Consider the following 13,423-nt stretch of genomic DNA (forward strand, 5'->3'; position numbering starts at 1 on the left):
AAATCAACAACCATACTTCAATTCTTCGGGGGTGCGCTCTATATATTTGTCCTGTTGTTTCTAACCTCACCCTCTTATTTCTCTTCCCTTTCACAAGAAAAATGTTGACTCAGATACATTAGACGAAAGTATACATTTTCAGATTTCAATAAGTCTCAGCTTCACGAAAGGCAATAATATTCTCCACGTGGAATGGAGTCTGTACAGTCGGTTTGATTCATATGACTGCAAGAGGGGGATCAGAATTTCTAGAGTGGTTTGAAGAATCTTCAGGATCCCAGCGGGGAAACTGCTTTGGGGATTCAATTCATATTTTACAATCGGTACGTTCTGCTGCTGACCTTTTGGCATTTCTTTAAGTACCACTGGTGGGACCTCAGCAAACACCGATGCAATCCTCTCATTCGACGAAGTGACCCGACTGGTCCAAGCAGGAGAGGAGGTCCCAGGCCTGTCAAAGCTGGACATGAAACCTGATAACCAAACTCCAACTCTCTCTCAGATGGAGAGGAGACCTAAACCCCGGGAGAACTCTTAGACACACATGGCTTGTACATATTACTTTTTCCCTCAAACTCTCCACATTTTTTGAGAAAATGTATATTTTTTTAATATCCTCTAAACGTGCAATAAATAAAAAATCTATGCGCTCTTCACCATTTCATCACATATGACAAAAAGCGTTACACGTGTCCTGTATAACTCTCTCGACCTGATCCGTCTGAAACAACTACACCAAACACATGAAATAGTGCCTTGCCAGACTCATTTTTATTTCTGAGTGTAATCAGCGAGGGTCATATTAGCACCTGGGAGTTGCTGGTCATGGAGGAGCAGCCAGGTAGCGTGTGTGTGAGTGGGGCCGGCGCTTAGTGCTCCTCTTCTGCTTGGCGGCAGTGTCTGTGCCCTCATTTAACCTGTGTTGATGGTCCTTCAGAAGCTCTGGGACAGGGGGCAGGGTGACGGGCCGCAGAACGCTGTAGGGCAAGGCCTTATACACCCTCAACTACAGAGAGACAGAGAAACAAACAAAATAAATAAACAGGCACATCATTATCCCTCTTGACTTCGAACAACAGAGATGGTGCCTTATACTCTCTCAAAAATGACAGAGAACTACACATCTAAGGCCAGGAAACGGTCCCATAGAGTTAGTTGTAGGCTCTTTAAGGTATGAGTCTTACCTGCTCTTGACTGCTGAAGGTTGTCTGGAGGTCAGGGGTACAGGACGGAAGGTGATGTCTCACTTTCTGTTTGTATGCTCGTCCTAAAATGCTGCTGGTCTGAGGGAAGGACAGTTGAAGCAACGCTCGATCGTTAGGCACAGTAACCACACAGGTGTGTTGCAGTCAGTCCTTTACTTTAATCTGATGTACGTAGGCTACTGTGAGTGTGGATGGCATCTGTAACTCACCTGCCTTCCCTTCTCCTGCCACAGTCTCCATGTGTTCTCAATCTGCTCGTCGGTGTACTTGACGATCCGTGGGTCGGTAGGAACCAGTTCCCTCAGCTGCGTTGTGACCCCACCAAACTTTGTCGACTGCTGACTCTTCTGTGCAGTCAGGCCCTCCAGGATGCGTTTGGCACAGCTAAGAAGGCATAGGAGGACATCAAAGAGATGCAGACAGATGACATGATTGGACAAACATCAGACTCAGTAATAGTGCATGGATGGGTACAGTGCATGGATGGGTACAGTGCATGGATGGGTACAGTGCATGACTAGCATGTTTTTGTGTGTAGAAAGTCCCTTTCATCAGCCATATAGTTCACATTATGGAGACAGAAGGGCTTGCGCATTTGGACTTTTCCCCTCACCTCCAGTGCGGGTACTTCCCCTCATTAAGGACTTTAAGTGTCTGACAGGACCCCATCCTCTTCAGGTCCACTGGGAGCTCTGTGTGGAGGGCCTTGGGGTCGCCCACCCGCCACAGGCCCTGCCCAAAAGTGCCTGAGATGTAGAGACAGACCGGGTACTAGTTGTCAGTATTAGTAGACATACACATAGTTGGAGCGTACCAACACTGCCCCCTTGTGGCTGATGATAAAACATATTACATAGAACCATAAGACGTTCTCAAACTAATGACACCATACACGTAACTACAGTGGCGGTAGTGGTGGTGCTTACCGATGTATCTGCCAGCGGTGGTCCACAGACGTACGTTACAGTCCAGGCTGGCTGTGACGATGAGGCGGAAACGCTCCACATACTCAAGATGAACGATCCCTTTCAGGTGGCAGCGCCAGGAACTCAGGGGCCTAGGGGGGATCAGGGACACACTCCGTCCCTGCAAAATCTGGTCAGAGAGGGATAATAGAAATGAGTGGGAAATCTATTTATGACAGAGTCTGTTCCGTCTACGGAAGGTGACATCATCAATGACCACTAGCTAGTTTCAGATCTGTTACACATTCATCCTAACCTGCCCTCCTCCCTAAAGCTCTGTAACTGTCATTATGTTCTGTGTGCACTGCTGTTGAGTTACCTCTTTGACCTGCTCCACCACCAGCCTCCGTGGTCCCTCCACTTTGCAGTAGGGAGGTATGAGTTGAGGCAACCTCAGAGAGTCCTCATTGGATGATTCTTCCTCAGCCACCCCACCCCTCATACGGTAACAATACTTCTCAATGTCCCACAGCTGCGGAAAAGGAAATACAGGTGTAGAGGGATGACGTGAACAAAGAAAAACAGAGAGAAAAGAAAAGAAAGATACTATCAGTCCATAGTCGATTTGTAAAACATCCTGCCAATGTCTCCACCCTGATCACTTCTCACCACTGTCCCCTTCACTCAAAGACATCAGTTGGTGTAGCCAACATAGATAAACAACACATGGACTATTCTATGGTCTCCAAACCCTCCAGTACTACCGTGATGTATCCGTTGCTGTCTCCAGTGAGCAGTATCTGGTCCTGTCTGTCAGTGGACATGGCACAGATGACTGGCCCCTTGCTATGCACGGCACGGAATTTCCCCAGCAGCCCTCCGTTACGGCCGATAGACCAGGCGTAGATGTAGCCGTCTGCTGAGCTGGTCAGGAGGATGGCCGTGTCAGGGCTACGCTCACGGGTGGCCAGAAACAACACCTGCTCGTCAGAAAGAGAAATAGGGAGAGAAAGAGAGGGAGAGACAGTCATTGACATCCTCTGTCGGTAATCAAGGTGAACAATGTTAAACCGTCAGATAGGTTACAGTGTACATGTCAGTCAGCCAGTACTTTCTCCACTGCAAACCGAGGCTTCTCCAGCTCGTCTAGGTTGAGGGTTTTGCTCTTGCGTCTGGGCAGCAGTGTCGTCCGCCTACCCATGGAGACGGTGACCGGCTGGGGCAGTAAAGCAGAGACTGGAGCCGAGATGCTACCCCTCCGGCCCTGTGGGATGCATAGAAACATGCACACCCATGCATACACACATCAATACATGGAAACCACAGAAGACTGCAGAGGGGAGAACGGCTCATAATAATGGCTGGAACGGAGTAAATGGAACGACATCAAACACATGGAAATTATGTGTTTGAAGTATTTGATACCATTCCACCCATTCCGCTCCAGCCATTACCACGAGCCCGTCCTCCCAAATGAAGGTGCCACCAACCTCCTGTAATGGAAACCCCTTACACAACGGTCAACATACAAAAAGAGAGAGAAGCATTGAAACATTATTTTACATGCCGCATGTTGGCGCGAGGCCCCTGAATCACAGGATCAGGAGGGGGCTCTGGAATACTGCAACGCCGGGCTTGATTGATTTGCTGAGGGACACAAACACACACACCTCTACATCAGTACACACACACATGCGTATTAAAGGCAGTGTACACACCCACACTCCATGTGTACCTGTATGACGTTGGTGTGTGCAGGGTTGGCACAGCTGGGACGACGAGCCTGAGGGTTGAGAGTCTGGCTCACGGTCTCAAGAAATTCCACCATAGAGCGGAGCCACACATCGTCCTGATCCTCCTTCCCCAAACCGTCTGGACTCATAACAGTCACCACCTGGCCTGGTTTCTCTATCACCTGATTAGAAACTCAACATGAACATCAACAGACAAACAGAGGTATTTTTTGTACAGTCTCTAGCAACAACAGACAAACAAAATGTCAGCGCTCCATTGTGTCTCGTCTCACCCGTATGGGTACGAGGGGCAGTGGGCTCTCGCTAGCGTTGAAACGGCAGAAGGCTTGCCCTGAATCTATGTTCCAAACAATGACGTCACCGCTGTAGGAGGCGGTCACCAGCATCTTGCTGCCGTGGGCGTGCATGGAATAGATGTCGTCTGAGTGGTACTGGTTCCACACGCGGTGCTCCATCTTATCCTCCTCCTTATTGTCCCTGACACACGGACGGACAGGCAGGAGGAAAGACAGACGGCCAGACAGACGGGAAGAAGTAAACATACAGACACAAATGATACAAATAATACAGATACAACATACAAAAGCCACACAAGTTGACCAATTGCCAGCCAAAAAAGTGCTTAAAAGTTGCATACAGTCCAAAGATGTAAAAACATGAAGCACTCACAGATACCACATGACCCGTTTGCTCCAGCCTGAAACATAAATCCTCTCGTTGATGTACAGAATCCCTGTAACCTGCCAACAAGTCATTTCAGTAAGTATTGTTTCTGTAGTCGAACGGCATTGCTTGGTGGTAAGAAAGACAAGTCTGGTCTGTCACTTAGGGACCAGTGCCCTGCAGGATACAGCGCAGTACCTCATTGCTGTCCACCAGGGGCAGTTCAGAAAGGAGAGCCCCGTTGTTGAAGTTCCAGAGACGCAGGGTGCCGTCTTTAGACCCGGTGATGAGGCGGCGTTTGGGCCCGTCGAATGCCATGGCAGTGACCTCGACTGGTCGCTCAGGGGTCGTTTGGAACTGCATTACCTTCTCCCCCGTCAGGATGTCCCACACACTGACCACGCCCGCATGGCACCCACTTACCACCTGGGCACAGAGCAGTGGAGAGAAGGTGGGTTTACCTAGCTTCAATAGGTTGTATGATCATCCCTTAGTTGACCTTTACCTCACTCCCAAGTGTTGAACCATCACCAACCTGTTTGAAGTTGGAGTTGTAGAGAGCAGCACAGAGTGGCTGTTCGTGTGATGTTGTAGCTGTGGGTACAGAGCAGTTTGCATCCTCCATAGACCCTCGAAGAACTCCAATCTGCCCGGCGCAACATAAACATGAGGAAATAAATACACAGCAATACCAAAGAACCTTGTACAACCAATAGAGTGTGTATGAGTACACATGTTAAAGGCAATAACGAACACACACTAGGTACGTAGCCATCACCATGGTGTTACTGGTGTGGTTATAGTAGGTGCTGGTGATGGGGAAGCAGCCCATGTTGACGTTCCTGGATTGGATGTTCTGGAGGCAGACACTGTCCTGCAGGTCCCACACCCGCACATTCTGGAACAGAAAGAAACGACCCTGACCTGTTTTGTGGTCTAAATGAGCATTACAAATCTGAGTAGTCAACGGGTGACAACATTGAGTGTCCCTGTAGTGATAATGCTGGACATCTGACCTTGTCTTTGGAGACACTGATGATCTTGTTGTCTCTGCCGTTGACAGCGATGTGAGTGATGATGGTGCTGTGACCTTTCATCTGTGATGTGGCCTGATTGGTCACATAGGGGTTCCAGACCCTCACAACCCGATCGAAGCATCCAGTCACTGGAACATTGGAAAACAAGCGCGGACAAACACACATCATGGATTATTGCATCAAAATAATAATATCCAGATTGACAGCTACAGAAAGATCAGCAAAGAATACTGTATAAAATAAGTAATATAAATACTGAGCTATATTGCATGAAAAAAAGGGAAATTATATGATTTTATACTAATACATTTGCTTAGAGAAAGAGATTTAGTTTCATAAGTAATAAAAAAATAAAAAAACTCAAAGATAGGGGTCAGAATTATTAGCACCTCTTGTTTTCAATACTCCAGCACCCTCCCCTTGTGAGGATAATGACCCTTAGTATGTTTCTGTAATGTTTAATGAGATTGGAGAACACATTGGGAGCGATCTTAGACCATTATTCCATACAGAATCTTTCCAGATCCTTGATATCCTTCGTCTGCGCTTATAGGCTGTCCTCTTCCATTCACACCAAAGGTTTTCAATGGGGTTCAAGTCAATGGCCATTGCAAAATGTAGATTTTTGTAGTCAATTAACCATTTCTTTGTGGATTTTGATGTGTGCTTGGGGTTACTGGAAGTGTCAGCCTCCTAAAGTTCCTGATGCTGTTGACCTTAACAAGGGCCCCAGGACCAGTGGAATCAAAACATGCTTTCGATTTTAATATAAAATAATATAATTTTGTAACTGGCTTTATATGTAATTGGTTCAGACATCATAAACAGCACTGTACGGAGAATTACTTCTACACATACCCAGAACGTTGAGCTCAGGTGAGTAGTCAAAACACAGAATTCCCTTCTGCATGTGAAAGAGTGCAGTTCTGAGAAAGAAAAACAAGAGAATTATATTCATCCGTGAAATGAACATTAGAAATGAGAGATTTGAGGGCATTTTAAAGAGGCACTCCAGCCTCTTCTTTACCTCATTTAGCACCTGTTTTACTGAACAAAAGGCACATCTCAATAGGTGCTAGGTATGACATTACATGGCACAAGATGTTCCCACAACCAAGGAGGGAGGCCGATGACATCGCATCAGACCAACTCCTTCTACGGCCTAATCTTTGAAGTTTGTGGTTGTGTCAAAAAAAAACTGACTTTGCTCAAAACATATTTTGTTCACTTTAAGTGTGTGTATATTACTGTACTTATATGTGGGATATTGTTTTTCAACACGAAAAGTTCAAATATAGCTGCAGTGCGTCTTTAAACAGTCCTGTAAAACCCACTGAAAAATAAAGACGTGGAAAACGTGAAAGGGGGCGTACTGAATTTTACACTTGCGTGAGTGGGGCAGCGTGGTCAGGATCATGGAAGTTTGGTCTGCCGCACAGCAGGTGGCGATGGCATTCAACTCTGGGATGTAGCGGATCTGGTGGATCCAGTCATTGTGGCTGGGCTGGAACATAAAAAAAAGGGGAAGATATGAAACAGAGAACTAACTAAAGAGGGGAAGAAAGAGTGTGAACAGGAAAAACAAAAGTTATATAGGCTACTTACGACTCTAAAGCAGAGAAATGAGCTGGAGGTGTTTTTGAGCAGGGCTGACACAGGGATGCGATAGTTTGATCCTGAAAAAGAGGCAAAGAAGTGAGTTTGGTCTTCGGCATGAACCTACCATCTTCACCTGCATGTTTTCACCCAGTACCTGTCTTGAAGGCAGCACTGTTGAACAGGCCATTATGGACCACATCAGAGGAGACAAAGATGTATATGGTGCCACTGGCATCCCCAATGGAGTACACTCCTCTCTTACCATCTGTCCTGAAAGGAAGCAGAGAGAAAAAGGTTATTCTCACAAAAAGGCCTGCAAAAGTCATTATGTTCCATTAAACAGAAGTAATAATCAATAATAATAGTAGTGCACTAGGAAATAGGGTGCCATTTGGAATACACACAAAGCCTACCAGTAGTCCATCACCTCCACGTTGGCCTCCAGCTCCGACAGGGAGAACACTATGTCACACTTACTGGCACTGATGTCATAGAATTCTGGTGAGAGAAAAACAAACACACTGTACAAACACTTCAACAAACATACAGTAGCTATAAATCAGTAGCTATGGCATTGTACAACATAATATCACTGCATAATAAGATGTTTTCATGTATACAAATGTTTTTTGATTCCCACAGACACACCTACGTCTCGCCCTGTGGAGGAGATGGAGAGCTGGTTGATGTTGCTCAGGCAGACCATGTCTGTCACCCAGATGGGCTGGGCCACTGTGTGCTGCATCTGACTTATCTAGAGCAGAGAAAAACATGCAAAGAATGTTTCACAGATAAAGAATAGAACATCCCACAAGCACGACATGAAGCATACCTGCTGTCCACAAGCACGACATGAAGCATACCTGCTGTCCACAAGCACGACATGAAGCATACCTGCTGTCCACAAGCACGACATGAAGCATACCTGCTGTCCACAAGCACGACATGAAGCATACCTGCTGTCCACAAGCACGACATGAAGCATACCTGCTGTCCACAAGCACGACATGAAGCATACCTGCTGTCCACAAGCACGACATGAAGCATACCTGCTGTCCACAAGCACGACATGAAGCATACCTGCTGTCCACAAGCACGACATGAAGCATACCTGCTGTCCACAAGCACGACATGAAGCATACCTGCTGTCCACAAGCACGACATGAAGCATACCTGCTGTCCACAAGCATGACATGAAGCATACCCGCTGTCTACAAGCATGACATGAAGCATACCTACTGGTCCACAAGCATGACATGAAGCATACCTGCTGGTCCACAAGTATGACATGAAGCATACCTGCTGGTCCACAAGTATGACATGAAGCATACCTGCTGTCCACAAGCACGACATGAAGCATACCTACTGGTCCACAAGCACGACATGAAGCATACCTGCTGGTCCACAAGTATGACGTGAGGCATACCTACTGGTCCACAAGTATGACATGAAGCATACCTGTGGTCCACAAGTATGACATGAAGCATACCTACTGGTCCACAAGTATGACATGAAGCATACCTACTGGTCCACAAGTATAACATGAAGCATACCTACTGGTCCACAAGCATGACATGAAGCATACCTGCTGGTGGGATGTTCTATTACATAGCAGTGTTTCACAACTGTCTTTTCTCCATCTATGTCAACATCATGTATTACTTCAGAGTTTTCACATCATATCAAACATTATTGTCTGGGGAAAACATATGAATTGCTATTCAATTCAATTGTAATAGATGAATTGATTGATTATTCGTGATATAATGCTTGAACATGGCTGATACGCACATTGACTGTGCGCAGCAGCTTGAACCTCTCGCTCCAGTAGTTGAGAACGCCATCACGGCTGATTGACAGGTAGTGTCCACTGTGGGCGCGGCCCTTAGAACCCCCCGAGGCCCTGCCATGCTCCCCAGAGTCTGTCTTTTTCTCCCCGGCTGGGGGCTGGAATGGGTAGAACTGGAGCCGAACAATGGTTTCACAGTGTGCACTACACAGGCAGAGACACAGAAAAATTAAAGCATGCATACACTGCACATATACTACTTGTATACTACTTGAACCTGTAGAACATAGCCAATGAAATACCACTTACACAGGCACAATCTTGAGTGGTTTGGGAAAGTAGATTGGCCTGTTTTGCTGCTGCAAAGAGTCTTTCTCTCTGTACTCTAAAAGCATGTAGTTCAGATATTCAACCTGAAACCACACAAAGTTGTTATTTATGAGAGTAAAAACTTAAATGTGTTTACGTGTTTGTCACACACCAGAGTTGGTCAACGGACGACAAAACAGCACTCCTGTTCATTGTCGTTTTGCTCTCTCACCCAGTCCATTCTGCCGTCACAGTTGGTGTCCACCTTCATAAAGATAATGTCCACATCCTCGTCATCCACATCGCCCATGATCTTCTTCATCGCATCTCGGAACTGAGCCATATCCAACCCTGACAGAGAGAATGAGAATGACACACAGTGAAAATGTGTCCCTTTTGGATAGTGTAACTTGATGTTTTATTTTATTATTCACATTCTGTGATAAAGAACACATGTTCAACCAATTAAAATGTGCCAAATAAAGTAACAGGGTTGACCTCAACAGGGTTGACGATTTCATCTTTAATCAGCCATAAATCACCTTGTTACAGGAGGAATGGAAGCTTGTCGTGTGCAACAGAGACAGGCAATTAAATGCAAGCTTCACAAAAAAAGTTTAAATTGTTAAAATATTTCTAGCATGTATGTATGGCAGGGATGGGCAACTTAGATTGGGGTGGGGTCCATAAAAAATCATGAGGGGCCACAGTGGCTCGCGGGTCTGCGGACTCACATCCATACCCACACATGCAGTCAGAGCTGGCACTAGCCTATTCAGGGCCCTTAGCAACATTTGGTTTGGGAGCCACCCCCCCACCTTGCAAGAGCAAAACATTTTTAGTTTTGTACATTTCATGCAATTCTACACATTTTGCCATGGGGCATAGAGAAAATGTTGTTTTACAGTAAGCTTGCTGCAATCTAAACATTTTTCCATGGTGTGGAGAAAAGATTTTGCAATTCTATGACTCATTTCCTGCGATTCCACACATTTTGCCATAGGGTGGCGAGTCAGGTTTGCAGTTTTTTAATGGGGATAGAACTAGCTCACCTGCTTTTATCACTATGATTTTACTGTTAGATGTTCAATGTTTCTTTTGGAAAAAAATATTCTAAAAGGAAGAGTTTCACCATGCTCAAACAAGAGTTCAGTTCACGTAACGGGATCAACCTTAAATTGAGGGAAGGGGGTTGTTTTTGTTATTTTCCCTCATAATGAATCACTATGAAATATATCACAAAAAAATAAATAATCATCTCCAGAAATGACTCTGTCAAAGAAACAAAATAACGAGGGCTTTACAATGATGGTGAAAACTTGGGGGAAGGTTAGAGGTTCAAATCTTAATAAAAGTCATAGAGGTAGTAGCCAAAATACAAAATGTTCAAGTTTTAATGTCACATGCACAACAAGTACAGTAAAATACCTTATTTGCAAGCTCTAAACCCAACAATACAGAATTATGACACTTTAGCTTTTAAATTGAACTTAAAATATCAAATGGGACTCATTTCATGGAACGACCCATGTGTGTTTGTATGACAACACTATGTAGAAATGTGCAGCTGGTTGGTGAAACTGGCAGGGATCCACTGGGGGCTAAAAATGATACTGGGTTGGGCTAAAAATGATACTGTGGTATACTATTAGTTATGGGGAGGTGTAATGTGTTGGGGTCACTCACCCCCCCCTCCATCCGTGTCAGCCTCTCTGAACATGCGTTCAATGTGGCGAAGGTGCTGTTCGTTGATCTGATTCTCCACTCCTCCCTCAGCTGGCATGTCCTCCTCCGCGGAGTCACTGCTCTTCCCTGAACGCACCGCCTCCCCTGAAATACCCTGCGGAGGGAGGATATGGAGCACCTCAGTCATACTTAACTCCACATTTGATATTAAAACCAACGTGAACCATCTTTCACTTGAAAAGGTCTTAGGAGGGCAAGATTCATTAAAAACTGCATAGAAAATGTGGGTGACAAGGCAGCAAAAACCCAGGCAATTTGAATGGAAATGTCGGTGTAAATAAAACAGAGCACTTTGGGGGAGCATAACAGTGTGCAGATGCATTTTGTTCTGGATTTACCGGAGCTGTGGTGTGTTTCTGCTTGTCATCGGAGGTGGAACTGTGACAACACAGGCAACGGACACAATGAACACCCAGCAATTCAAAATGTGATTTCGTGATCAGACACATTTAAAGTCCCAATGTGAACTAGCTTTATATTACTGTCTGACCTTGTAAGGCTGGCCATCTTCACAGTTCCTCTGTGACAGTCCACAAGCTCACACTGGTCATGGATTTCACACCTTTAACACAGGCACAAATGCTCACAGAAGAACAATGCTCTTTTGGTGATGTCACAATGTGAGAGAGATGGTCCTAACATAAATCATTGATATCTATGGAGATCAAACTTAACCAGATTCTGAACAGATTTCCAAGCTTTTTTCTGTTGATAAAAAAGACCTTGCACTCTTGATGACAAAAAGATGACACTAGGGAGACAGAAGGGGAGAGACAGAGTCCTGCCTATTTGACACAATCGTTACATGAAAAGATAATGACCAGTTATCCAAATCTGTTTTGCATCTTGACAGACAGAGAAGCTTATGGATGAAGAGATCAATAGAGTGCAGGATAACATGTTCAATGACATGTTGTAGACAAACAACCTCTGCAGTTACCCAAGGCCCTGTGGGCCTCATTCACCTGCAGGAGAAGCTTTGTGCCTGTAAAAGACAAGCCAGACTATAACTTTATAAGCAGATTACTGGGGCCAAGTCACCGGAAGCAGAAACTGGATGGCCAGATCAACATGCAAGGATGGGGGTCAGTGAGAGACAGAGGAAAACCCCACAAAGAAGATCTAGACGAGGACCTGTATATTCTGATCAGAGAAAATGACACAAACCAGCTCAGAATGAGAGCGGTTGTCAGGAAGCCCCTGGTGCCAACAGCGGAGGGAGAGGGCAACATGAAGACGCAGATGATGGAGCTGTCTCAACAGGACATACAGTATCAAGACACGGATAGGGTCCACACCACCACCGTCGCTCAGGTCCCCTGCTTCACAGTGGTCCCCACAAGGCAGGTGCTACCTATTGCGAACCCCCAGGGTGCAGGCAGGGAGCCCGATCAGGAACAGCATCCGGCCCACACAAAGGGCTGCCATGTTGCCGACCGGTGGCAGAATTGACACCACCCAGTAGGACAAGTACACCCTGCCACCCACGTCTATGGCGCAGTGGGTTTCTAGACATTTGTTTTTATTTATGGCCCTTTACTCTGGGCAGGTTTACATTTATGTCACTGTTCTGATTTGGGTTTACTGCAGGTGAATAAGGCCCACCGGGCCTTGGGTAACTGCAGTTAGAACCAACTGCCAATAGCAATGCAAATGTACGTCAGGACATTTTAACAAGCACATAAATATACATATTCTAATTCAATTTCAGTGAATAACATCACATAGAAGTTAAAACAAGCTATTTCTTCAACCTATAAACACATCTAGTGTTTCCAATCAAACCTTCATTTTTAAAGAAAAGTGTTGCCTGTAGAAGCCGTATATTGCTACTAAGTTCACAAGCAGACTTCCTACAAATAGAGCTCTCAGTTCCTCTACTAAGAGTGTCTAGTTCTGCTCTAACTGTAGACTCCAGGGATGTATTTCTTCACTGTGTGGCCTGGCAACCATACATCCTGTCTTTGGCTTACATGAGGAAGTAAATCAGAACATATGTAAGTGGAGTGCAACTCTAGCCTACATACAATACACAAATGGCAGAATGAGTCTTATCATTTTTGCTTTTAAGTAAGAAGTACATTCTTTTTTTATTTAAGGTGCTCAATAAAAACACTTAATTTCATTGAAAAAAATCAAATAAGTAATGTGATGAATACCTGCGGAGATAAAAACAAACTAAATACAAATGCTGATCGCCTAAACCACAAATTTGAACTCTTAAGTATATAATGAATGTGTGTAAACATACCATAAAAATTACAATCATTTCAATTGGCAGAGTAAACATTCATGTATATATTTAAGAATTACTCATATTTGCAAATATCATATCAAAATAATCTAGTACAGTACTGTTTAGGTCAATTGGAAATATATAAGGAATAAAAAGACAACCTGAACATATTTCAAAAGT

The 13,423-nt window shown here is 44.9% G+C and overlaps 2 protein-coding genes across 2 annotated transcripts; both read right to left on the bottom strand.

Annotated features, from left to right (window-relative positions):
- Nucleotides 1–758: 758 nt before the first annotated feature.
- On the bottom strand, nucleotides 759–3,465 carry LOC116357003 (WD repeat-containing protein on Y chromosome-like). The gene is made up of 7 exons (XM_031804175.1): nucleotides 2,875–3,465; nucleotides 2,490–2,642; nucleotides 2,132–2,300; nucleotides 1,819–1,951; nucleotides 1,415–1,589; nucleotides 1,185–1,283; nucleotides 759–1,006 (listed from the first exon to the last, which is right to left on the bottom strand). Exons 1-7 carry the CDS (start codon nucleotides 3,145–3,147, stop codon nucleotides 824–826), a joined length of 1,185 nt encoding a protein of 394 aa, XP_031660035.1. The 5' UTR covers nucleotides 3,148–3,465; the 3' UTR covers nucleotides 759–823.
- Nucleotides 3,466–4,491: 1,026 nt separating this feature from the next.
- On the bottom strand, nucleotides 4,492–5,167 carry LOC116356896 (WD repeat-containing protein 49-like). Its single transcript, XM_031803653.1, has 2 exons — nucleotides 5,063–5,167; nucleotides 4,492–4,953 (listed from the first exon to the last, which is right to left on the bottom strand). Exons 1-2 carry the CDS (start codon nucleotides 5,150–5,152, stop codon nucleotides 4,690–4,692), a joined length of 354 nt encoding a protein of 117 aa, XP_031659513.1. The 5' UTR covers nucleotides 5,153–5,167; the 3' UTR covers nucleotides 4,492–4,689.
- Nucleotides 5,168–13,423: the final 8,256 nt, after the last annotated feature.

Source organism: Oncorhynchus kisutch, linkage group LG24 (genome assembly GCF_002021735.2).
Source record: "Oncorhynchus kisutch isolate 150728-3 linkage group LG24, Okis_V2, whole genome shotgun sequence".
Taxonomy (NCBI): Eukaryota; Metazoa; Chordata; class Actinopteri; order Salmoniformes; family Salmonidae; genus Oncorhynchus; species Oncorhynchus kisutch.

What these genes read in the sequence shown, in the direction of transcription:
- LOC116357003 (XM_031804175.1), bottom strand. Translation starts at nt 3,147, where the DNA reads ATGTCAATGACTGTCTCTCCCTCTCTTTCTCTCCCTATTTCTCTTTCT. An exon ending in ACAGCAACGGATACATCACG is followed by an intron (nt 2,643 to 2,874) that starts GTAGTACTGGAG and finishes CCTTTTCCGCAG; the next exon opens with CTGTGGGACATTGAGAAGTA. An exon ending in CCTTCAGCAGTCAAGAGCAG is followed by an intron (nt 1,007 to 1,184) that starts GTAAGACTCATA and finishes GTCTCTCTGTAG; the next exon opens with TTGAGGGTGTATAAGGCCTT.
- LOC116356896 (XM_031803653.1), bottom strand. Translation starts at nt 5,152, where the DNA reads ATGGAGGATGCAAACTGCTCTGTACCCACAGCTACAACATCACACGAA. An exon ending in ACAACTCCAACTTCAAACAG is followed by an intron (nt 4,954 to 5,062) that starts GTTGGTGATGGT and finishes CTCTGTGCCCAG; the next exon opens with GTGGTAAGTGGGTGCCATGC.